General features: G+C 37.6%; 2 protein-coding genes and 2 pseudogenes across 3 annotated transcripts; 1 reads left to right on the top strand and 3 right to left on the bottom strand.

Annotated features, from left to right (window-relative positions):
• Positions 1 to 864, top strand: LOC135675390 (tubulin alpha chain-like; annotated as a pseudogene).
• A 230-nt stretch (positions 865 to 1094) lies between these two features.
• LOC135675791 (homeotic protein knotted-1-like) lies at positions 1095 to 6165 on the bottom strand. 2 transcript variants are annotated; one of them, XM_065186311.1, is made up of 5 exons: positions 5656 to 6165; positions 5453 to 5566; positions 5146 to 5296; positions 1816 to 2078; positions 1095 to 1554 (listed from the first exon to the last, which is right to left on the bottom strand). In XM_065186311.1, the coding sequence occupies exons 1-5, from the start codon at positions 6004 to 6006 to the stop codon at positions 1345 to 1347; spliced, it is 1089 nt and encodes a 362-aa protein (XP_065042383.1). In that variant the 5' UTR covers positions 6007 to 6165; the 3' UTR covers positions 1095 to 1344. The 2 variants fall into 2 exon arrangements, with proteins under 2 accessions (XP_065042383.1, XP_065042384.1); XM_065186312.1 differs by having other exon boundaries at positions 5158 to 5296; positions 5656 to 6164.
• A 9115-nt stretch (positions 6166 to 15280) lies between these two features.
• Positions 15281 to 19263, bottom strand: LOC135675790 (uncharacterized). The gene is made up of 3 exons (XM_065186310.1): positions 18820 to 19263; positions 18531 to 18554; positions 15281 to 15889 (listed from the first exon to the last, which is right to left on the bottom strand). The coding sequence occupies exons 1-3, from the start codon at positions 19037 to 19039 to the stop codon at positions 15579 to 15581; spliced, it is 555 nt and encodes a 184-aa protein (XP_065042382.1). The 5' UTR covers positions 19040 to 19263; the 3' UTR covers positions 15281 to 15578.
• A 1382-nt stretch (positions 19264 to 20645) lies between these two features.
• On the bottom strand, positions 20646 to 23643 carry LOC135675789 (actin-depolymerizing factor 11-like; annotated as a pseudogene).
• Positions 23644 to 24415: the final 772 nt, after the last annotated feature.

Genomic DNA, 24415 nt, shown 5'->3' with positions numbered 1-24415 from the left:
TTCTATAATAGTTTCGTGTTAACGAGATTTGTCCATGTACAAGTGATTTCTTCTTTGACAGCATCATTGAGGTTTGATGGTGCCCTGAACATTGATGTCACCGAGTTCCAGACTAATCTGGTCCCATATCCAAGGATTCATTTCAAGCTCTCATCCTATGCCCCCGTCATCTCTGCAGAGAAGGCTCACTCACCATGAGCAGCTCTCTGTTGCTGAAATCACCAACAGTGCTTTTGAGCCTTCTTCCATGATGGCCAAGTGTGACCCACGTCATGGAAAATACATGGCTTGCTGCCTCATGTACAGTGGAGATGTTGTGCCAAAGGATGTTAATGCTGCCGTTGCTACCATCAAGACCAAGAGGACCCATTCAGTTTGTTGACTGGTGTCCAACTGGCTTCAAATGTGGCATCAACTATCAGCCACCTACTGTTGTGCCTGGGGGGTGATCTTGCCAAAGTGCAGAGAGCCGTGTGCATGATATCAAACTCCACCAGCGTCGCGGAAGTCTTCTCACGAATCGACCACAAGTTTGACCTCATGTATGCTAAGAGGGCCTTCGTTCACTGGTATGTTGGTGAGGGAATGGAGGAAGGAGATTTCTCTGAGGCTCGTGAGGATCTTGCTGCACTCGAGAAGGATTATGAGGAAGTTGGTGCAGAGTCAGCGGAGGGTGAGGAAGATGACGAATACTAGACAGTAAGATGGTTGCCAGTTTTCTTCGTTCGTTTTGTCAATCCCATCCATGGATCCCTTCGCTTCATGCTGCCTGTATGCCTGTGTTGTGTTGTCATGACTATTGGCGTGTGTGCCTACGTTTTAATTTCATCCCTTTGCAAATCAATTATATAATCACGTTTTCTACGGATTGAAAATTAACCATGCAATTGATATATAATTTCATACATATCATGAATAATAAACATGTTCTGCATGAGTAGTATCATATCATCTTGCAATACCTGAAGTGAAACAAAGTTGTGTAAGGTGAAACAGAGTATGATCATAAGCGGGAACATAAAAGGAACATCCTTCTGGATCGGCTTCATCGAGTAAGCCATAGCTCTCCCTCCAATATTATGCAACAGGACAAGTAACCTTATGCAGCTTACTATTATTATTCAGTAAAGTACTCTTCTTTACATTACATACCTACACCTCAAACCCACAGTATAAAAATCCATAGAATCACAACAAAAACTTTTGGTGAATATACGACAACTATTAAATCGTTACTTACATTACATTGCCAATAACATCAATCATTGCATTTTTAGGACAACAATCTCTTAAGCAATTACGTCGTGCCTCGGCACCACCGTAAACTTCTTATGGGTTAATACATCATGGATGAAGGTGGTATGTGCCATCACCCATGGATTGCCATTGCGTGTATAGCGCAGCAGCAGCATTCTGAGGATGGAAGCCATCCATCAAAGCAAATTGCATGTCCGCTGATGGTTTCCAATGCCTCTTCCTTTGGTTTATAAACCAGTTGTTGATTTGCTTCTGATCAAGACCTGTAGATTCTGCCAAGGCCACCTTCTCGGCTTCCTATTTGTTGTCACATAGATTTTTCCCAGTTAGAAGCTTTCTCAAAGCAAAATCTTGTCAACCTAAAATTAAATTAGTTCACTGAAGGTGTTCTTGGAAGGCCACCACTTCATGCTAGCCTGTTACATGATCTACGTTTCCTATTTTTTTCTTTCTTCTCATTAAATGATAATTCTTATGCGAATGCAGTTTACCATCAAGGAAAAGACAAATCAAAGCTTTTGTTTGCAGTGACAATTAAGGGAGGGATAAGTCACATACAGATGGATACGGCCATGTATAGTGAAGCTCCCACCAGTGGAGCAGCTTCTGGCGGGCATCCTTTGGCAGCTTCTCTTTCTTCTTCTTCTTGGATAGCTGTTGCCTGAGGCTGCTCAGGTAGCTACCGTACTTCTTCAAAAGGTGGTGCTTCAGCTCTTTGTCCTCCGCATGCGGATCGATCTCCCGAAGCTCGGCCTCTCCCCCACTGGCGTCCTGCTCCTCTTCCGTCGAGGAATCAACACCACCACCACCACATTTCTCATCTTCATGATCCAATCCAACAGATAAACCAGATTGAATATATCATCGACGTCATTGAGATGTATTTGCTCCGTTATTATATAATATAGGAAGAACTTCATTTAACTAATCTAAGTAGTTGACAATGCAAAGAAAAGTTAGCATGAAGATATGGAATTATAGCAATAAAGATACAAGGTTCTAATTTTTACATATCAATGATATTAGAGTTAGTAGGTTTCATACGAGTCCTAATTAGGTTCTAACTACTTGGGATAAAATCTAATTTTATTTTAATTTTTTCATGGATTAGGATTTATATTAGAGATTCAAGTAGGAAGAGTCCTTAGAGAATTATAATTTGTTTATATAAATACACATTGAGTCTCAAAGTTTTGATAAGAAGAGACAAAACACTTTTATATATCAATGATATTAGAGTTAGTGGGTTCTAACTAGTTAGGATAAAACCTAATCTTATTCCAACTTTTTCACATATTAGGATTTAGATTATAGGATTCAAATAGGAAGAGTCCTTAGAGAATTAGGATTCGTTTATATAAGTACATCTTGAGTCTCAAGGTTTTGATAAAGGAGAGACGAGACATTTTGGGTACTTTAGAAGATTTTTCTCCAGTGAATTTAGAGGATCGAGAGATCTTGAATTTATGTGAGAGGATGTCCAAGAGATTATATTAAAAAATTTGATTTTTTTCCATGAATATAACTAAGGAGTTATCAAACAACACTATATCTTGCATTCACTTTCTAATATAAATTTTTATTATTGATATATGTATTTTTCCTTTCGGTTTTGAGTTTTATTCTCTCCCTCCTCCAAGAACACCAGCAAATACTAGTTGCAGTCTAAAAGAATATTTTGTGCCCCAAAAAAAGAGTTAAAAACTACAAGTATTAGCTAGGAATATGATTTATCCAATATAAACACCACATAAATAGGCAGTCTTAATGATGTATGTACTTGACAATGATTTTAATATGCTACCAAGAAAATTCAGCCATAAAGGAAAAAAACAAAGATATGGAAACATTGCTTAAATAGCAATTCACACTCTTGTGGACTTGAAAACCTATCTATTTTTATTAGTGGCATATAGAATACGACAAATTTTTTTTTGGCTTTTTAGAGATCAATTACTTTAAAGTAATTGAATTTTCTAGAATTATATACATAAAATTTTATAAGATGCCAGCTACTCTAATCATGAAAAGACCTCAACAATAAGATTTTGGGATCAAATTTGATCTCCAACGCTTATCTTTTATAAAAAAAGAAACTAATTTCCAATCGAATACAAATAAAAAAATAATCGATGTAAGATTTGTTAGGGGAGAGAATGGAGAAAGATGGAAACCAAAAGAGAAACCAACGATCAACAATCAAAAGCATACTAGAAAGCCGACATAAGATTTAATGTGATTCAGTAAATCCCCACCTACATCCACCAAGAAAACTAAATTCTTCATCAAATAAAATTAATTACGAGACTTTTGAGTTATCCCTACCTAAGCATAAATTTTTTTATATATCCTTTCACATAAATTCATAAAGAATTTACACCTCTTCCCTCACTCTCTCTAAAAATCCTAAAAGGCACAATCTCTAGACACCTTAGAAAGAAATCTAGAGCTCCAAAAGTATTCATCACATCTTACTCTCTCGTCTCTCACAAAATCCATAAATACACGAGATATTTATAGAAAAATCAATCCTTAATTAACAGGGCTTTCTTACTATAAGAATTCCTTATCCTATTGCGACACTGACTCCAACAATCATATTCAAATGATTCAGCACTCCTAAATTATGCATGATATGAAATTTTTTGTACGGTTTGAGTGTTCATCTCTTACCTGCTACAATTTTCCTCTCTATAACTACAAAATAGAACTTAAGTATATATGTTGTGAACGATGATAAGAATTTGGTAAATAACAATTCAAGTGCACTTCTAATAGTCGGTAGAGCTAAACCTTTTTGTTCTTACACGAGCAATATTTACAGTGAGTTGAAACTTGACTATCTTGTGAAAAGAAAATATATATCATAGAGCAGTGTTCTATGGTGCAAAATTTTCTATGGGTTTGATCGTAGAGACTTCGTGGATACAGTTGATTGTTCCGATAGACATTTATGATGATGCTCAAAAACCACAAAAGTGTGCATGAAGATCTCGCAAGTTCACTGTGTTTCGTGGAGACGGCATGGCATGGCTCTTTCTCTAGGGAGTCTATCTCCGGCAAACATGTACTGTTATAGAAGTAGGTGGAATTGTTAGCTCATGGATCGATTAGAATAGTAGTCTATCTAGCATACTTTTTTATGCTTATTTGCAGAGAGAAAGGCATAAGGCATGATAACATTACTAGCTGCAAAAAAGCTAAGCATAGGGATTAGTCTCGATGCAGCTCCTCTTTTGGAATCCTAAAGATTGCCATATGATGGCAGCCGTAAATGGAGCGTATTAGTCACCACCTTGTTGTGGTTTCCTCATTCATGTGCATATTGCTGCTGGTCCAAAGAGAGAACATTCTCTTCTTGCTTTGGTCTCCTGGCTATTGGAATCCGTGCCAATAAACAAATGGTTACTAAGAGAAAGCAAGAGAGGGTCGAGATCAGGTCGAGGTTGAAGAAAATCGAGGTTACTATAGCCTCGTGATAGTGCCATAGTTTCACGTTATTATATTCCATTAGAAGCTAAAGAAAATATGTAAATGCCATCTTTTTAGCATCTATCTATTCTGTGAACTAGAGATCTCTGATCGGTCAAGGCCTGCTTCAGTCTTAGTTGCTGCCAAAGTTGGAGGAAGTATACTTCCGGTAAGTAGTTTCGTACTACTTACTACTGGCACGCTGCCATACCTACTCATTGCACTTACACAGGGTGAGATGTTGAGCCCTAACACCAGAAAACTGCAGCTGATCTCTTTACCTTTTGCTCTCTTCTCTTGGAATCTGAGAAGCAAAGTTTTTGGCCGAAAGATTGACAGCAAATAGATCTATATCAAACCACATGGAGTAGAAGCTATAAATGCCGAGCGAGTGCTAGAAAAGCTACTTAATGGTACCCTTCGGTATACCAGAGGAAAAGATGCCTCGAGTGGAAGTGTTGGTGAGCGCATTGAACTGTGACTCCATCTTCTTGAGGAAGTCTGTGGCCTCTTGCAAGGGTCTCGTTAGTTCTTCCCTGTACTTGATGAGCATCTCACAGTATGACTCCTGTTGTATATATATATCTCACAATCGATTAGCTTTAACTGGAGATCGATCGTGTGTGTGTGTGTATGTGTGTGTGTGTGTGTGTGAGAGAGAGAGTGAGAGAGAGAGAGAGAGAGAGAGAGGAGGAGGAGGAGGAGGAGGAGGAATGATCGGTACCATGAACTGGTCGAGCTCCGGATCGGGATAACTGCCGCTGTGAAACCTCGGGCGCGACGCGAGCTCATGCGTTATGGCTGAGAGCCTCTCCACCACCTCTGGTGGCGCTCCCACCTTGAGAGACGCACATAAGAACATGAGCCGTAAGAGAAGAACAAGAAGGCTTATGCAGACACACAAGAGGTCAACGAACTAGGAGAGACCTTTTGGCAGTCCACAAAGGCGCCGAGGAGCGTGGAATACCGAGGGTGTGACATGATCCTTGCCTTGATCTCTTCTATATCACTTTGGGAGATCACTCCTTGACTTAGTGTTTCCACTCTACTCGTTTGAAACTGAGATGAGCCTGCTTCAGTCTTAGGTGGTGGCGTATGGAAGTAAGGATGAGAGGTCGGGTAATAGTAGTAGCTCTGCTCGTACACGGCTGACCTCGGCGGCGGAGGAGCTGATGTAGTGGTGGTGGTGGCGACAGCCGATGAGGGGAGGTATAGGAAAGCCCCCCTTGAGCTGCCAGCGCTACTACTACCATCACCAAGGTGAGGCAATTCTTCCATTCTCTAATACTCAAACCTATCGAAAGTAAGAAAAAATGGAAGCTGCGAAGATAGGATACGTGGGTGCAAAAAGATTATTTCCCAGGCTTATTATCATAAGAACCAGGAGTTCGATGGATCAGAGGGGGGGGTTGGGGGAAGAGATGGGGAAGAGTGGAGGCAAAGAAGCCCAAGAACCTATGGAGAAAAGAGACGAGAGAGAGAGAAGGGAAAGCTATTTCTGGTGGCTTTCTTTTCCGATGTCAAATCACGCTGATGGGATATGATGCATACTTCCATCTGCAGTAGGGTTAGATCCACAACTTGCCAACATCTTGGTTTTTGTCAAGCTAAAACACCTCTTGAAATAACAGAGGGAGCACACGAAGCCGCCTTCATATCAACCGACCTTTCGTCGGCCACCCTCGGCGTCGGAAGTTCTCATCGCAGCCTTCCTTTCCGCCTCCCACGTAGATCATCTCTTCTCCGAACCTCGAAGCACCGACCAAACTCGATACACGTCGACTCCAAATTTCACCATACACACATGAAAAGAAATCTTTGTCCCATTTATAATCAAATGATAATGTAGTTTATATATGTGTTTATAGCATATTTCCTTTCTATTAATGTGCATCTCACATGTTATTATTATTATTATTATTATTATTTTCTTTGAAGCTCTAATATTCAACTTATGATTAGGTTTTTGCTTTCATTTACTATGCTATCAACTTATTCATTTAATTTTATTTGTTAGGGTTTCCTAAATCCCTATTAATATGGTTGGGAGAGTCATTTACAGTCAGTATAAATAGCCAAATTTACACTGATAATATTTATGGTGTTTATTTCCCATCGTCATCCTACAAAGCCAAAGCATTACTTGGTTTCTTTATTATTGATGCAATCGATATTATATTAATTGAGCTAATAATTTATTGAAATTTGGGTGACTAAATTGGATATTTGTTCTCGATTGCGTTAATTTTATCCCCTTTTCTTTTACCTTTGGGATGGAAATTAAAAAGATTCTCCGGAAACTAAGAGCTCCAAATGGCCTTTGGGAGTTCGTCATGATGAGACAATAGGCATTCGATGCAGCGGAAGATGGAACTTTAGATGGTGATACAAGTGGCCGGGAAGAATAAAGAGAAGAAAATTGCTGGATCAAATTAGACACAATCAAATCGATGTATACAGACATGACTGTAGCCATTGTTCCAAATTACCTATAGCTGTTAATAATATATATATATATATATTAGAAATGATTTATATTTCTATGATAATTTGACATGAACGAGGTACCATTAGAGTAAAACTCAAAATCCACATGACCCAAACACACGTTTAATCCAAAATTAATTTAAAATAATTTTTTTTAGAGATGATTTATATTTTTATGAGGTGAAACTGAACCTAAAGTATCAAACATCGAGTGTTTAAGGTCTCGTTTATTATATTTTTATCTTAAATATTGATACGATGATCATGCACTAGATTCACCTATCAAAGATCGAGGATTCGAGACTTCATCAAATATATTTTAAAGGTTTTGACTAATTTAATTGATAAAAACTTCAATATATTATCATAAGATCGTAAGTCTGAATCTCACCTTTATCATAAAAAAACCATCAAAAAAATAATTCTACATTCATTTTGTTTGATACTCGAATAAATACTCACGCCTTATTAAAGTCAAATCTAATTTTCTATATCATTAAACCAATCATATTGTGATTCATTTTTGTTGAGTATGTGTGTTCTAAAAAATGGGTTCATATATATTCAAATGATCCAATACTTTAGGAATTTGAGTACAATACATGTTGAATAATTAAAAAGATAAAAAAAATAACCATTGTCTATGGGAACATAATATTGTTTGCAATTATACTAATCATATACAATCTACAATTCATTCTTTGATCATTAATTCTCATTATTATCTATTATAAATAAATATGGCTTATTTTCTGACAAATATATTTTCATTTTAGAATGCCTTAATTAATTACATATGTCAATTAGATCAATTAAATATCACTCGTAAGACATGCTATATGATCAAAATCATTCCGCAATAATTTCTCATAATCTCCTCGAAAGAGGAAACAAAAAATGATGTGGTCATTCAACTCAACCTGTTCATCTAAGCTCTGGTTTTTATATAGTTCTATTGTTTCCTTTAAATGTTTCTTACTGTTTTACCTCAATGATATATGTATATATACGTACGTATATGTTGTGGTGTTGTTTTGTTGGATATAGTGGAGATAGGCACAAAGGACTGCCTATTTGTTTGGAATAGAAGGCTAAAAAGGAGAATCTGTAGGTCTTCCTTAGCTTCAGCTCACACATGGAAGCCTATGCTACAGGCAAAAGCATGTTGGATATGAAATATGATCGACTGTTTGCATCACAATCATTTATCATGTGAAACATTTCTCTAACTAGAAACTAATATTATAGAGTAAATTCCAACAGCTTATGCACTGCAAGGGGAATTGTTGTGTTCATCTTCTACACATTAATCCATCTCGAAGCCCATCACACCAAAGCTATGCAATTAATATCTCAGAGGTCACAACAAATGACAACATAGGCAGCACGAAACATGAATATAACATGCAACTCAACTCAAGCAAATTGAGTGGAAAAGTTGATCATTTCTTGGTACCCATCTCTAATGATATTAACCTTTCATTTGCTGTCATTTCATAGATTTCTTAAGCTCTTTGTTAGAGTTACTCGTTTGTCTACGTAAGAAAGAGATTAGGTTAGGCGCCACACAAAAGGACCTATAAAATGTAATGTGGGTATTGTAGCTTTCACCATCGTAGACAATGAGTCAAAAGATGGATGGGTGCATAATTATTTTATCTTAGAGGGCTCTCCTCATTGGTTATATATATTATATATAGGATGGTGATTCAGCATTTGCTGAAAATAAAGTAAATTTAAATAGCAAAAAATCCTAACAATAAATTCAGCAATATAATAATTATAGAAGTTTGCCTTTAACCATAATATTGCTATGATTTAACTCATCAAATGTATACATATATTTCATTTTTTTTTTCTGTGTTTAAATATGAAGTTTGATTTCATTTTATAGACTCAAAGGACCGAGCTAAGCTCAAAGCAAACTTGTATGTTTTGTACTATATATATTGTAATATTTTGTAGTAGTGTCCTAATTAAGTCATAGCAATCTTAGTTTCTAGAAGCTATAGCTCGTAAACAACTCGAGCACATGGCTATGAATCATCTCATAGATTTGAAGAGGGTGGGAGTGGTACAAATCAACATAATTTAGTGGAAAGATCCTTTAAGTCATTTATGATGGAACCACTAAATTAAATAAGCTTATATTCCATATAATATTTTGATATTTGGGTTTGAATGTATTGAATTAGGATTTGTTGATTAAAATCTATGGAATATTAAAGACAAATGGTAACATATTAAAATAGAGGAACCTAACTCCTCTTCTCTTGTTCAATCATTTGAGATGTAGACATGCTCTATGGCCATAAACCAAAGATGCATTCTTGGGATACAAACGTAGCTTCCATGTGTAACCATTCTTGCAATTTGTACGAGTGAGGAGCTTGGAGCGATGGACATGTAATGCATGTTCTTTTCATGTCCTTTGCTATGCTATCTATGTATCTATCTAATCTATCGAATAATAATCATTCGGGTTTAGAAAGCAACACATGTCAAGCTATAGAGATTGAATGCAATTTTATGCCGTCGTGCTTCCATTTCTTAAGCTATTGTACGTGAGAATCTCAGCTTTGAGTTTAATTGGTTTTCTATCTCAAGAGTATAAGAAGAAGTTTGGATCGGTTGACCTATTGGGGTTATGAAACTCTCATTTAGTATTGTCATTTAGGACCTTTAAAGTATGTGTCATGGGAGGGTAGAGAATTTTTCATGAATTAAAAATTAATATTTGATTTTTCTATCCTATGTATCTATAAGTTTTGATCATAGGAAAGCAAGAAATAATTTGGGTGCTGTTGAGTTTCTCTTTAGAGATAGATGCTTTCTTAGGGTTTTTTAAGATGATGAGAGAAAATATATAAATTCTTCAGGATTCATACAAGAGGATTGTGACTAGGTGAGTATAAATCAAGGTCTTGTAATTGATTTCATAGTAAAAAATTTAATTTTCTCTATGAATATATATATATATATGAGTTATCAAACTAATATTCTTTGGCTTTGAGTTTCTCTCTCCCTCTCCAACATTATCATGATATAAAATTTTAGTAATTCAAGAATCATTTTCGTCGATGGAAATGTATTTCACTCGTTTATTTTATTAGAAACCCTTTTTATACATATAGATTTTACACCAAGTTATTATTATGGAAATATTATACCCGAATTATTTACTATAAGAAACCTTATCCGATTTGGTCGATAAAGATATAATTCTTGATAAGAATGATCAAGAGGTCGATAAAAAAAATCCTCATCGACCTACTAGAATTTATAAAATTCAAAATCGAAATAATGTAAGGGGAACATTTTTATGTTCACGGGACCCTACAACATTTAGATGATCAAATAAAGTCAAAAGATAGTCAACAATGGGACGTGAGATAAGACCTCGTTAGGTGCTTGCAATTGGTTCTTCTGCTTGAGTGGGCCATTAGTCGTACTTGGATTTGAAATTTAAGTTTGTTTTAACTTTATTCTCATACATAATTCGAAAGTTGAATGAAATCACACTTAAAAATCAATTAGCCACATGAAGTTAAGCAGTTAGTTTGATCATTCAGACATAAATTATGGTATTTCTTAGCCATATGAAGTTTTAGATTTAGTTTTCCACATTGCATATATTTTCTTCTTTCTTAATTAATATTGTGCGAGTTGTGATTAAGTTGAGAGAATATTATGAACATTTTCAATTTTCTCAATCCATTCTACTAATTTAACACATAAAAAATTGAATTTCATATAAGTGAGATTAAAGTAAAAGTAAGCTATATATAATTTTATAAGATAAAACAAAAACGATGTGTCGAGACTTAAAAACACCTCATTTCATACTATCAACAATAACAATAGAAAAGATGAAATATTTTATTCGAATAATTAGATATCGCTTTGATGAAATATAAAAGGTGAGAAATTACTTAAGATGATATGAGCAAATGTTGAATAAAAATAAACATTCGAATATGATAGTCGAAAAAGATAAAATAATTAATATTAACGGTAGTAAAAGAGATAGAAAAAGACGTAAAAAGATTTATAGATTCTATAAGTAAAGACTTAAGTATTCTAAACTTAATTAAATATATGATTTTTTATAAATCTCAATGATTATAACAATCGACCTTGTTATTATTATCACATCATATTATCAATAATTAGAATTTTTATTAATTAAATTAGTTAAAATTTCTAAAATTTATTGAATAGGGTATAAAAGACCTCAACCTCCCATGTAGATTTTGTCTTTCCTCGTAAGTGACTTGTCATTAGAGCCTACACAAGAAGCAAAGTCTTAGGCATTAAAAGAATAATATCATAACGTGGATTAACGAATCATGGACACATAGATAATATAAAATAATTAAGCTACAATCACAACTATCGATCATAGCATTTTTATTTATTTATTTTGTTGGTATTCGTCTTCCAATCATGCAAATTTGCAAAGGACACGCAATGCGTAAAGAGAAGACGCTAAACGAGCAAGTTCTTATTAGCGTTGGTAGCATCTAGCGAGCTAGGCTTTGCCTTTCTGGTAGTAGTAGAAGGGAAGGTCGACTAAGAAACCTCTCTCTCTCTCTCTCTCTCTCTCTCTCTCTAAAGAATGAGTCGAGTTGGGCGAGTTTCTCGCTTCACTCGTTTTGCACTCCTCGCTTGCTCCAGTGAGCCCTCATTCAAGAGTCACATCGGCCAGCCACTCATTGGAAGATACTCCGCGGTGTCCATCGGTCAAAACATCATTGACTTGGATCTACTTATGTATCATTTAATATTTTCAGATTAGTTTAATGCATTACTAATATGATTTTGATTAGGATGAATTTTTTTTTTTCGAAAAAATCTCTCGTTTGAGTTTTATAAAACCTTTTTATTTTTTTTCCATCGGAATCTTCGATTTGTTCTCATTCTCAAAACGTTCATGATAGGATCGTAAAAATATTATTGTCATTATGTTGTATACCATAAAATGTATTATATATCTGTTGAATATACTATAGTCGAGGCATAAAGATTAAAAAATATTAATATAAATTAATTGATCATTCTTGGTGAAGTTTGAAAAAAAATTATTAGTTTTGAAATAAGAACACAAAAAATTATTTTCTATACCAATTATAATAATTTTGAATAGGATTATAGTATCTATGCTACCTAGTAAATATTATAACTGAGGAATAAAGACTCATATAATATAAATATGTTTATCATATGATAATGTGGATGTCGATAATGATCGGATTAGTTCATGTAATTTAACGTTACTAGTGGAATGACTCAAATGCTCGTTCGAGAGCTAAGATGGATTTAAGTACATGCTTCGCGAGCGACCTACATAATGATCGTAATCGAGTTGATTTCTCGACACGATCTCTTTAACGTTCTAAGTTAGTAATCGATAAAAGGTAAAATATACATAAAATAGTCTTTTATAACGAGTTAATCGAGAGAAATATTTCATAGTATTTCTTATTTTGTCATTCTCGTAATATTTCTCAAAGCTGATATTTCGAACTAATCTCCACGTTACCTAAATGTTGGTTGGATTCTACCTGATATCATCTCACTGCTCAGTGGGCCGCCATGTCTCGATGAGCTTAAGGTCAAAAAGCAAGGTGCAGTTCACGAAGCCAAGACGACAACACAGTGCTCAAGCGACCATCAAGTAACCGAGCTCGTACCATTAAGATTCGAAGCCAATGAGCTCATTCCCATAGTTGGACTTAAGGGAGTTTGGGTCATAAACAGAGGAAAGAACCCAATGAATTCCAATAAAATCTGTAATATATCAAAAAAATTCATATCAATGTTCATTTTATTAGATAAGTTTCTCAGGGGATATTGTTTTTGACTGCGATAGATCGGAAAGTCTTGAACATAAACAACATCTTTTTTTCTTTTGAACCCTCTCCTCTCGACCCCAACACCATCTTCTTCTATACAACTTTGGTAGCTTGGCAGATCGAATGTCCTTAGTTCAACAGCTCGACATGTCGGACAAACGTTGACTTGCTTCCACTTGGGATCCTTCTTAACATCCAATTCATTAGCTATTGATCTTAGAGATAATAGCCTACAAAACAATTATAATATAATGATGTATAAACACATACTTTTGTTACAAGGTAGAATGAAAATAACAGTTCTTCGACCTGAGACACTTGGCAGTTGGGAGGAAGTCAAATATTCGATCATAAAGACACAGATGATTACTTTCAAGCCAAATGCTCCTTTAAGGAGCACAATAATGATAGGGCCAATCTATATAATTTATATATATTTCGCTCGCTCTCTCTCTCTCTTTCGTTGTTTTCATCCGCGATAGATGGAAGAAGATATGGTGGTGGGTGGTCTCCGTGATGAACGCATGACAAGAATCGCCGCGCGATTCTCGCGTGGTCTGTCGCCCTCCTTGCAGTGGTACGTCATGCATGCACCGATGAGAGCTCCCAAGAACGACCTGTGGCTGAGAAAGGATCCGATTCGGACGACACTCGACGCTGCTCCGCCGGACGTCGCCATCACCAACATACAAGACAGCAGCAGCACTGCAAGAAAAAGGCAAAGTAATTATAAAGGTCATACGCTCTACAGTGGCAAAGGTCCCACGTCCCGTTCTCGCTTTCTGGTGCTGGTGCCTACCTTATCATCCTTATCCTTCGCATGGCGTTTCCACCGTTCGGTTGGTATCTCCTTCCACCTTCCTTGCTCTTTTCTGTTCGTCCATTTCCATTGCTGTGATTTTGGGACGTGTAAGTGACCGAAATTAATGATTAAAAAAAATGGTATATATATATATATATATATATATATATATATATATATATACTGTATATATTTATCATATTTTTTTGTGAAATTTAGACTCTATTTTGTTTTATTGGCAAACTCATGGTTTTACAGTTGTTTACTTCCACACTATTGCTATGTAGTTCGGCAAATGGTGGATTGTCATAGAACGCACTCCTTGCGTGAACCATTACGTCGTGGTAGAGGTAACCCTTCTCGTTTGGGAGAATTGACGAAGACGGGATTCGAGCTGACAAGAGACGTCTCGTGCAGTTCCACCACGATCAGAATGCAAGAAGAAACATGCAAATGCTTCCTCCACTCTTAGAACCCGACGGCGACGCCGACCAGCACCAGGCCGTTCATGATCGTTGCAGGTGGAAGAGACCGCTCCGACCCTACTCTGCTTGCCAGTCGATGGAGGTCAGAGAGAGCTCAGGACCGGGCGGTGCATGCCGGAACGCCGAGAGACGACACCTTATTGTTGGCTTTGAGTCCCCCAGAGGAGTTGAGGCCTTCAATGTAGCTCAAGCTGGGCATCCCTCGCATTGAGGAGTTGAGGCTGGAGCATCAGACACCAGCTGCTGAGAGTGTTGCTGCCAGTGGAACTCACAAGTCTGCAGCACAGGACACAAATGGGATCCTACAACTTTCTTAATTAAACATCACCTGTATTATCTTGTGGGTTTGAGGATTAAAGAGTTGCAGTGATGCTAGCAGGAAAGGAGGTAGGCAGTAAGAGTTTTGTATGAGAAGGGATAGAAGCGGGGTAGAAGATGACCGGCCGTCAATGAGACTGACTATATCCATTGCTGTGGTGGATAAGGTTAAACCCAGATGATAAGATAAAATAATTTGGATGAGGATGTAAAGTTGCATTGTTAATAGATTATTAGAAAAGATAAATTTTTTTCTTAAAAAAAATGAAATTTTAAACAACCTGATAAGTGGACATAATACACTATCACAAGCGTATGGCAGATAAATTTTTTAGCCGTAATATATAATATTTTTATTAAATAAATTTGAATTAATTCTAACAAAAAATATATTAAATGTATATTAAATTTTTATGAAGAGAAGCAAATATCTTGATTAGCAGGATAAGTGGATTAGAACTAAGATACTATGGTAGCCTCAAAAAAGTTTTAACAGTTTCACTGAAGTTAAATAACAAGTAGAAGGCTACTGTTAATACATGTTGCAATCTGCATACTCCACAAATTAAAAACTTCTATGCCTCTAAATTGTAAGGCTATTGATCTTAACACAACAAAAGCAGTAATTATAAAGAGACCTATTACAAGAATCAACAATGTTTTTTGTACTAGGATGTTATTCAGCATATATAGAGAGAGAAGTATCTATATATCAGCAGTGTAATTGGGCTTGTTCCAGCTCGAGATATTGTTCCATCTAACAAGATGCAACCACATTTTTACTGGTTCATTCGTGGTGGAACAACTTTGTATGGACAGGTGCAGATTCCTTTGGCTACAGCAAGTATAGCATTCGATTGTAAAAGTCAATATCGTGCGCCAGAATATAGAACACAACAACCTTCAATAAGCATGAGTATTCTTCCATCCTCGCTGCCGAGCTCTTAGTTCCCACATGGAAGTTAGTTTCTTTTGTTCTAATAGTGCAGCATCAGCTTTCTCCCGAGCTTCCTCACAGGTATCCATCCCTGAGTTGCACTTGTCAGCTTCCTTTTGATATTGTGATGCCAACTTCTTGGCCTCAAGCAGTTTCACATCAGCACGATGCTGAGCTTCAGTTGCCTCTTCCTCTCTCAACTTCAATTCCTCTGCAAGAAGGTCAGTGAAATTCTTGTCCATTTCTTCACTGACCTCTGGGTCATGCTTTGCACAATCTGCAACGGCTCAAAGACACTCAGATGAGTGATGGCATTGAAAAAACAAAGAAATATTATAACCACATAAATATATACAGATACATGGTGTACGGAATAATCTTTAGCCACATGAACATGTCATGAAAAGAAGTACGGAATGATCTCTAGCCAGAGGCGATTCACATGGTGTTTTCACAACTAATATAGCACATGCACCCAAATGTACTTCAGTGAAGTTGAAAAAAAAGAGCTCTTTTGGACTTTTGTTTATGATGACACATCAAATACAGTATCAGTACACCCAACCATATCGTGTATGGGTCAATACTATTTGATACTCGATACATGAGGGGAGGGAAGATAGGTAACACGCTGCAACAGATGGTGCTGGTGGAGCGGCTGAGGGTGGCAGTGACGTAGGGGGGAAGAAGGCGGTGCCAGTATGATGGTAGTCGATGACAGATGACAACATTCAGGAAGGAGGGAGGGTTGCAATGAAGTAGGGGTTGGAGATGGTGGTGTAGGAGCATTTGACAAAGTGTCATGACAGGCGGTGGCAAACGACAAGAAGGAAGGTGAAGGATAGGAAGGAGCTTGGCATGGGAGTCCACAGCGGATTGCGAAATACAATGGATGGCAGGCGGCATGATGGTGTTAGCAGAGTGGATGGGGGCAGCAGTGAGGAAGAGGAAATCTGGAGAGGGATTTATGGTTTACAATATTCAGGTACCAGTACCAGTACCAGTCAGTATGTTTATCACCCATTATAGCTTGGTACCTTTAAAAGACTGCCTGGTGCACCCAATGTAATAAGTATCAAGTGACAAGGAATGTCCCAAACCAAACCTGCAACTTTGGGCTGGGCAAAATTGCCAAATTCAGTTACCTTCAGCATCATCTAGTGCAGTATAAAGAGTCCTATCTAATATCTTTTTTTAAACGACATTCAAGATACCTTCTCTAACTTTCAATATTTGAACACATCTAGTCCATAAATTTGTACAACGTTAGAAGTCAAGGATCATAAACCAGATGTAATGATAGTAAAATACTAGCAAAATAATCTATTATATACCAAAATAAATAGCAACTTTCCTCAATCTTTTCAAGCACTACAATCTATTGTATACAAAAATAATGATAGGAAAAAGAATAGCAATAAAGAGGGACAATAAGCTGGATTTCTCTATGTTCATATGTTTACATGGACAATAGCCCATGTGTTTCACATGTATAGAATTATATATTGAGGTTGCTTAGACTTATATGAGTTAATGTTACCAGATCTGCACATGCAGCAACGTTCTGATGGAGAAACCATACTTTGCTTGGAGATGCCAAACTCTTTCCATTAAAAAGGAGCGCTTTGTGTGGTTTACCTTATCAACTCAGCTATGATTTTCACAATGAACATACTTTGTTTTAAATTTGTTTAAATCTAACCAAACATATCGCGATCCAACCCAAATTTAAAGGGAAAAGAGAAAAGAAGCAAAGGAGAAGAAAGGGATAATGGTGTTATTGGGTCATGTTGTCCTGCATTTGATGCCTGCAGGAAAACATATCAAACAAGTAGCCATTTCTTGGAGGTGGTTTGCGAGTTTCAAGCTGGAGATTAAGAAAATGAACATCAATAATTTGGAAAAGAAAAGAAAGTTTTAAGTTATCATTTATTCTTCTTATGGGGTATCAAAGCCGATGAAAGTGATAATCTATATTGTTTTGAGGGCCATAGGAGAGATGAAACCTGCATTCCAAAAAGAAAAGAACAATATATTGGTGAACTTTAAGGATATGAATATGATGACATCACAACACAACTGCTACTTCATTTTCTTACTAAGTTGCCTTCCACATTACAATTAAAGATGAGGAAGAATGAAAAACTGAAGAAACATATATTAGTTTTATTCAGCCAACATAATATTGGAACAGAGACATTACCTTACTAATCCATTCCTACCAGAGAGAAAAAGGAACATAAAACAGAGAACATATAATACAATAAAACACTAACAATGTACAGTCATATACCGCTTAGTTTGCATCAGAAGGCATGTCTGAGGCAACACTATAAAATAGAATTCTAAATTGGGAGATAGATGTAGCTTTAAAAGGTACAAGAGAAGAAAGGAACAAAGAGAACCATAAAAATTGAGCATTTACATATAACAAGAAAGGTTCAAACTGGTTTCGATAACTCCAACCTAATTCTTTCACCTGTTATTATTACCACAGGAAAATAATAATAGCATCAATAGAGGCCCACTAAACCAACCAACTGCGGCAAAAACAATAATATAATCAAACTTAACCACACATTTAACTCATCTCAATCTATCCGATACAAAATGCTGAACATATCAAGAAATAGATCGTAGAATAGTTGCAATCACAATATGGAATAATGAAAAGAAGTCATGCCACATTTTTCAAAGCTTAACACAGATCCATCTCAAGCAAATTAGTATTGCAAACATCATTGCACCATTTCAAAATAATCATCAACATCATTGCAAACCATCAGAGAAGTTATTACTAGGAGGCAAACACACTAATAAACTAAATCAACTTATGTCAGACTGCAAATTACCATGTTTCCTGTACAAAATGAAATCCTAAATGCACAAATAAAGACAAGGGGGAAGAAGGCACTAACCCGTGGAAGACACATTGATCAGCTCTGTAAACAGAAACACAAAAGATTCATAGTTACAATTAGAGGAAATTGATAAGGAAAGAAGCAAAGCAGGCGCTACACATGTGATAATTCGACAATCACTCTACAGATGCAGCGAATCTACATTTACTATAACTTATGATCCCGTGATGATCAGATCTTGAAACGAACAACAGCGCGAGTCAAGATCCACATGGGAAGAGGCATCAGATCATCATCAGATCTGAGCACGGAAGCCAAAGCGGGAGGGAAGGTGATGGGGGAGCACCTTGGGGGAGGGAGAGAAGGGGCTGAGCGGAGCAATCGCAGGGGGCGCAAAGGGGGCAGGCGGAGGAGCGGCCGAGGGCTTCGGCGAGGTGCCAGTAGAGCGGCGGCCCCACGATGTAGCCGGCGAGGCCGAGCGCCATCACCACCAGGACGAACCTCACCACGGTCGGGTTCAAACCTCCTCCTCCTCCTCCGCTGCCACCGACAAGCCCCCCGGCCATTTGCCCTAGTTTCCTTCTTTGGTCCCAGCAGATTCTCAAGAAGGGCGGAGACGGTAGCAGAGGAGGAAGGCGATGACGAAAGTGAGAAGGACAAGCAGGTGGGAGCGAGAAAAGAGGAGGAGGGAGGAGGATGAGGCCACCGCCACCAATGGGATGCGATGCGGCCGCCAGCAGCGGTGCGGCAGTCCCTAACGCGGCCCCGAGCGAGTGATGATGGAAAAGGCTCTTCAGCCCCATCCTTTTTCTATATCGGACGCGAGGTTCCCCTGTTTCCACCGGGCCAGGAAACAGGGATCCCACCTAATCCAACAACGTTTCGATTACCAATTAAACCTCATGCTTATTGGGTAGCTAATGGGATCTTAATGGGATGTATTCATTGAGCCGCCTGTAAGCTTCATTAAACTCAGTTAATATATGTTATAATCCCTAATTTAGTGCAAGACTGCTATATAATTAGGTTTTGATGTTATAATCCCACTACTGATTGTCTCTACCAATAGCTAGTTTGAGTTTAAAAAACATATATATATATATATATATATATATATATATATATATATTCCCTAATTTCTCATCATCGTATTTCTTTTAAATGCTATTTTTAAATGATGACAACTGCTTTGCTTTGACATTTAATTTAAGATAGAGGAGCAATGTAGGAACGAAGGAAACTGATGTTTATAATACATAGACGCAAGCAAACGAGGACTACAGTGTTACTGAATCACTATTTTTCACATCGTGGTTAATGATAACAGTGAAAGGAGAACAATTTCGCATGCGTAACAGAGAAGGGGAACAGAAACCAAGAATATGCAGATTGTAGAACAGAAGAAGAAAAAGAAGAAAGCAGGACATGTAGTCGCTTTTTGTTCTCGAGCTCTCAAACATCGTCAGGCCCGCCCTTCTTCGCAAGGTTTGGTGGGGATGAAGCCACTGCATCAGGAGGGGCAAGCGGAGCGACGCAGACCCGCGAGCCGACGCCGGCACGCGCTTCCTCCCTCCCCTTCGCTCTTCCCAGCAAGAAGCACCCGAAACCGAGCAAGACGGTGAAGAGAATGAGGGGAAGGGAGATGACCATAACGAAGCCCATCTCCGACCTGATGCCAAAGCCTGCGCTGGTGAGTCCGAGGACGTTTCGTGTTGAAAGCGTTCGCTTGCAGGTAGAAAAGAAGCTGGTGGAGTTGATCTATCTATCTTTCCAAAGATGATAGATTCGAGTATGGTTTAATAGATAGTTCACAACAGCTCTTGGCTTTAGGGCAATAATTCACATGACCGTTGTCCAACGGTCGACTTTGTTAAAACACTGCATGATGTTTAAGACTAATCCAGAACATTACATGGATAGATATAGTTGAATGTTGGTATGATAACATCATTTACTAATCAGATGTTCAATCAACATAGATGAAATCAGATTAAAGATGATTGTGAATGTGAAGACTGTACCTTACAAGACCAACTCACCTTTCAAATGTAGCTTTCAAGATAGGAAGGTAAACAATATAACAATAGGAAGAATGCAACAAAATCCCATACATACACTTTTAACTCAACCTACAGTGTTCCGGAGGGAACTCCAAACTCCAAAGTACAAAAATTAATGAAGCCAATTTATAATTTCAGAAGTTCATGCACGAAATCAATAATATGAACAGCAACACCAATCAACAATTTAATGGCCATATACTGTCTTAGAGGATGCACAAGCAGAGTAGCTTGTTTCAACCATTTACTAATACAAGATTCTGATGATGATCAAAATATTCAACTAGTATAACCCAATTGCATCGGGGACTAGAATCTGAAAACCTCAAACACTTCTCCATGGGGAATGAGTAGTTGAAACAATGTTTGATGGGAGTTCCATGAATCTCAAAGATCTCTGGAATTAATGTGCTCGATCTCTGAGAATCTCAAGGTCCAGCTCCGAGGGATCAGTAGCCTGAATCTCATAGTGAACAGCATCTTCGCACGGATTCACGATGTATAAGGGGACCTGATGGAAGAAGGAACAAGGAAAAGATGACACCGAAGCATAAGATGTTACACGAGAAGAAGTCCCACTGAAAGAATGTAACATAACTTAAAATAGTACACAATTTTCAGCTTATACTGGAGATGAGAAAAAAATACGTTAACTAATCACCATAGACATAAAGGAATGATGATATTTTAGTGCTGTTTCCCGAGCACTAACAACAATGCTTCATAAATATGCTGCTGCCCTCAAAATAATACATAAATGCTTAAAGCAAAATGGACTAAAACAATCTTTTCTAATTAAGATGGTAAAAGACTTTCATAGATTTGCAGTATAAACAAGGCAGGGGCCATTAACTGAGGTTCCTTGTAGGAACAAACCATGAGATCCAAGTACTAAAGAGGACAATACCTCATAAAGGACACAATGAATTCCCAATCCAAATTCAATTATCAACAGTTGAACCTACCATAGGGCCCCTTGGCCACATCAAACACAAGGTACCTCCGTTTGGCCATGCTTAATACAAGCTGCCTCAACTAGGGAACTCCCTTATGATATAGATAAGGGAGTCAGTAGTCCCACATCATCCCTTCGCCATATACAACAAATGCTAGCTTTGGACATACACAGAGGAGGCTACCTAAATGTTGTTGCTGTTGTTAGTGCACCTTAATTTTGTTTATTCATCAACAACTTCACAACATGAATTACGAGAGCTTGCCTTATGCAGCTGCTAGCTACAAGCATCTAATAGTGTGCATCTATTTTGTTCATCCTTAATTCATTCAAAAGTTTAAATTATAAATACGTATACATATCAAGTATGGATATATCCACCACAATAGCACCGGTAAAGACATTTTTAAAAAAATTTCTAGGATGAAGAGTCTCACCAGGCAATGAAGAGAATTTTGCTTTTTTGACAATTCTCTTCAGTAACAAAGTCAAAATCATAGATGGCATATCGGCAATCGTTTTCAGGCAGAGATGTCATAAAATCATCATAGCTTTCAGTTGCACCTCCAGTCTTCTCCACAACAACCTGCTTTTGCTTCTCATCAATTTTGAATATCACATATCGATGTGTCTTCTTTCTCTGAAGTTCTAGGAATATATCTTTGCAATCCCCCGCAATACCCATTCCAGAAGATGCATTTGACTGACAATTGGAGATAACGTTCAGGAATCTAAAATACAAAAAATCGAAATTTAATCATTAAATTCATGCTGAGCCACCAAAAGATAGATTCGCTCAACTATGAGATAAGAGGTCAATGTGTTTTTGGAGAAATGTTGAAAGGCCCAGAGTCATGCAGTGCAAGAAGGCTACCAATCTGGCATACAGAGTATGTGCTTTATGAAGACCCATATAAAAACTAATTATTATGGCATTATGAATCCTTAAACCCAACCATCACAAACACTCTTTCATATAAAGCCTGTCGAAGTTCTCACTTGCAGGAGCATTCAAATCAGAACTTTAGAATGTTGATACAACTTACAAGCACACTAATCTGCCTCATTGCCTGCTGAAAAATATTGGATCGATATGAGATGCAAAAGGTTTACTATCAACTGCCTTGTATTCTTCCTGTAGGTTTTCTTTTGCATTTTATATTGGACAAATTAAGAATCAGCAGACACCGTATGCATCAGAAATTCAAAATTCAGGTATCTCAGTGATAAAATTCAGAGAGCTGAAACAAAACCAGAAAGTCTATACCAAAAATCAGTCTCTCTTTCTCCAACTAAGGCTACAAGAGCAGGAAAAGTATTCTCTGACAGTAACACATCAATGACAATTTCGAGAGTTGAGTGATCTCTCTGTTCCTCGTCTCTCCTGGTAGCAGCAGATATAATAGCAGAGATGAAGTTTACACATCAATGACAATCCCTCCAGTATATCCCTCCAACAACCAAGAATCACCATATAGACAAACAAAAAGACCCACACCCCAACACCCCCTCGTTCCTTTCTTCCTACCATCCAACAGAAGCTGCAGAGCTCCTGTGATAAATATTAATGATGACAAGAAACCAGGAGACCGAGAAACAGAATGGATGGAACCAGTTAAATGTTGTCTCCAATTTGATCCCAATTATGGATTCTGATGAACTAAAACTTTAGGTATGATTTGAACAAAAGAAGACTAGTTCATAATGCAACCACTTGAACAATGAAGACCGCATCCTACCCTTCCACAATGTCTAGTTCTTGAATTTTGCAGGGATATTCTAATATACACATGTATGTACATGCAAGTTTGCCTAAAAGAAAAATGACATCAAGAAGCCAATATCACCACTGCAGGCCTACAACAAGACAATTCTTTCTTCTATTCACATCCTACAAGATGTAAACGCAAATCGACGCCAACAACCCACGATCGACGACGCAAACAGAGGTCACTCGACTGATTCCCAACAAAAGCAAACTGGCATCACATAGACTATAAGCAGATCCGATCAATACCATATATCCCGAAATACCACAAAACTGAACAAAATACACGAAGCTATCACATCAACCAAGAATAACCACAAAGCAAAGAGACGAAAGAACAACAAAAAGGAAACGAAAACTCGATCAAGAAAGGAAATCGAACAGAATATCTTACATACGATCGGAGGAAAGCCATTTTCCACGGCGACGAATTAATCCTTTTCCGTCGCGATTACAAAAGCAAAGACGACAGTGAGCGGTAGAAAAGGATGTACGCCGAGACCACGAGTTGGGGGAAAAACACGAATTACCCTCCCCGACCGCGGTGGGTGCAGAATGCGCCTTCCCTTATCCATACAGACTGGGAGGCCACGTGAGCTGATGCCACACCGGAAGCAAACACGATAAGGCTTGGACTTGGGCGGTGGATAGGACGCAGTGGCCCTGGCAGCTTCGTCGATTTGGACCGGGCCAAGTTACCGCCACCGCCACTGACGTCCGGTCTTAGACCATTTTGCCTCTTTCCAAAAATATCAGAGATGTCCTACAAAAGATGTAGCAAGTTCTTTTTGTCGATTTTGGGAGAGAGTAAGGATCGATCGGTTTGATCTAATGTTAGTCGTTTCGTAAAAACCACTATTTAGTGTTCAGCTCATTTCTTCACAATCTTTTGCTTTAAAAAACGATCAACTTTCCCCGTTTTCACTCTACTCTCTTCTCCCCTCTCTGGTTTGGAGCTGAGATATGGTGTGTTCCCTCGATGAAATCATGCAACAGCTAGTTAGGATAGCGGTTGAGGTAAGCGATCTTCCTTTTTTTTTTTTTCATTCTTTGAAAGTGTTATATTTTTATTTAGTTTATAGTATTTTTATGTTTGCGTGGAAGAGGAACGAAGATCCACTATGACGGAAGTATGAGACCAACCACATTTCGAGACCAA

This window comes from Musa acuminata, chromosome BXJ1-6 (genome assembly GCF_036884655.1).
Source record: "Musa acuminata AAA Group cultivar baxijiao chromosome BXJ1-6, Cavendish_Baxijiao_AAA, whole genome shotgun sequence".
NCBI lineage: Eukaryota > Viridiplantae > Streptophyta > Magnoliopsida > Zingiberales > Musaceae > Musa > Musa acuminata.
The sequence above is the reverse complement of the archived record's forward strand: the minus strand, read 5'-3'. Positions and strand labels throughout refer to the sequence as shown.

Coding starts and splice junctions, on each gene's coding strand:
- LOC135675791 (XM_065186311.1), bottom strand. CDS start 6,006: ATGGAAGAATTGCCTCACCTTGGTGATGGTAGTAGTAGCGCTGGCAGC. Junction 5,297..5,452: donor CGGAGCTCGACCAGTTCATG/GTACCGATCATT, acceptor TATATACAACAG/GAGTCATACTGTGAGATGCT. Junction 2,079..5,145: donor TTCCTCTGGTATACCGAAGG/GTACCATTAAGT, acceptor TGGATCATGAAG/ATGAGAAATGTGGTGGTGGT.
- LOC135675790 (XM_065186310.1), bottom strand. CDS start 19,039: ATGGCCGGGGGGCTTGTCGGTGGCAGCGGAGGAGGAGGAGGAGGTTTG. Junction 18,555..18,819: donor CCTTCTCTCCCTCCCCCAAG/GTGCTCCCCCAT, acceptor TTCTGTTTACAG/AGCTGATCAATGTGTCTTCC. Junction 15,890..18,530: donor GATCAATGTGTCTTCCACGG/GTTAGTGCCTTC, acceptor GAGCCGTTGCAG/ATTGTGCAAAGCATGACCCA.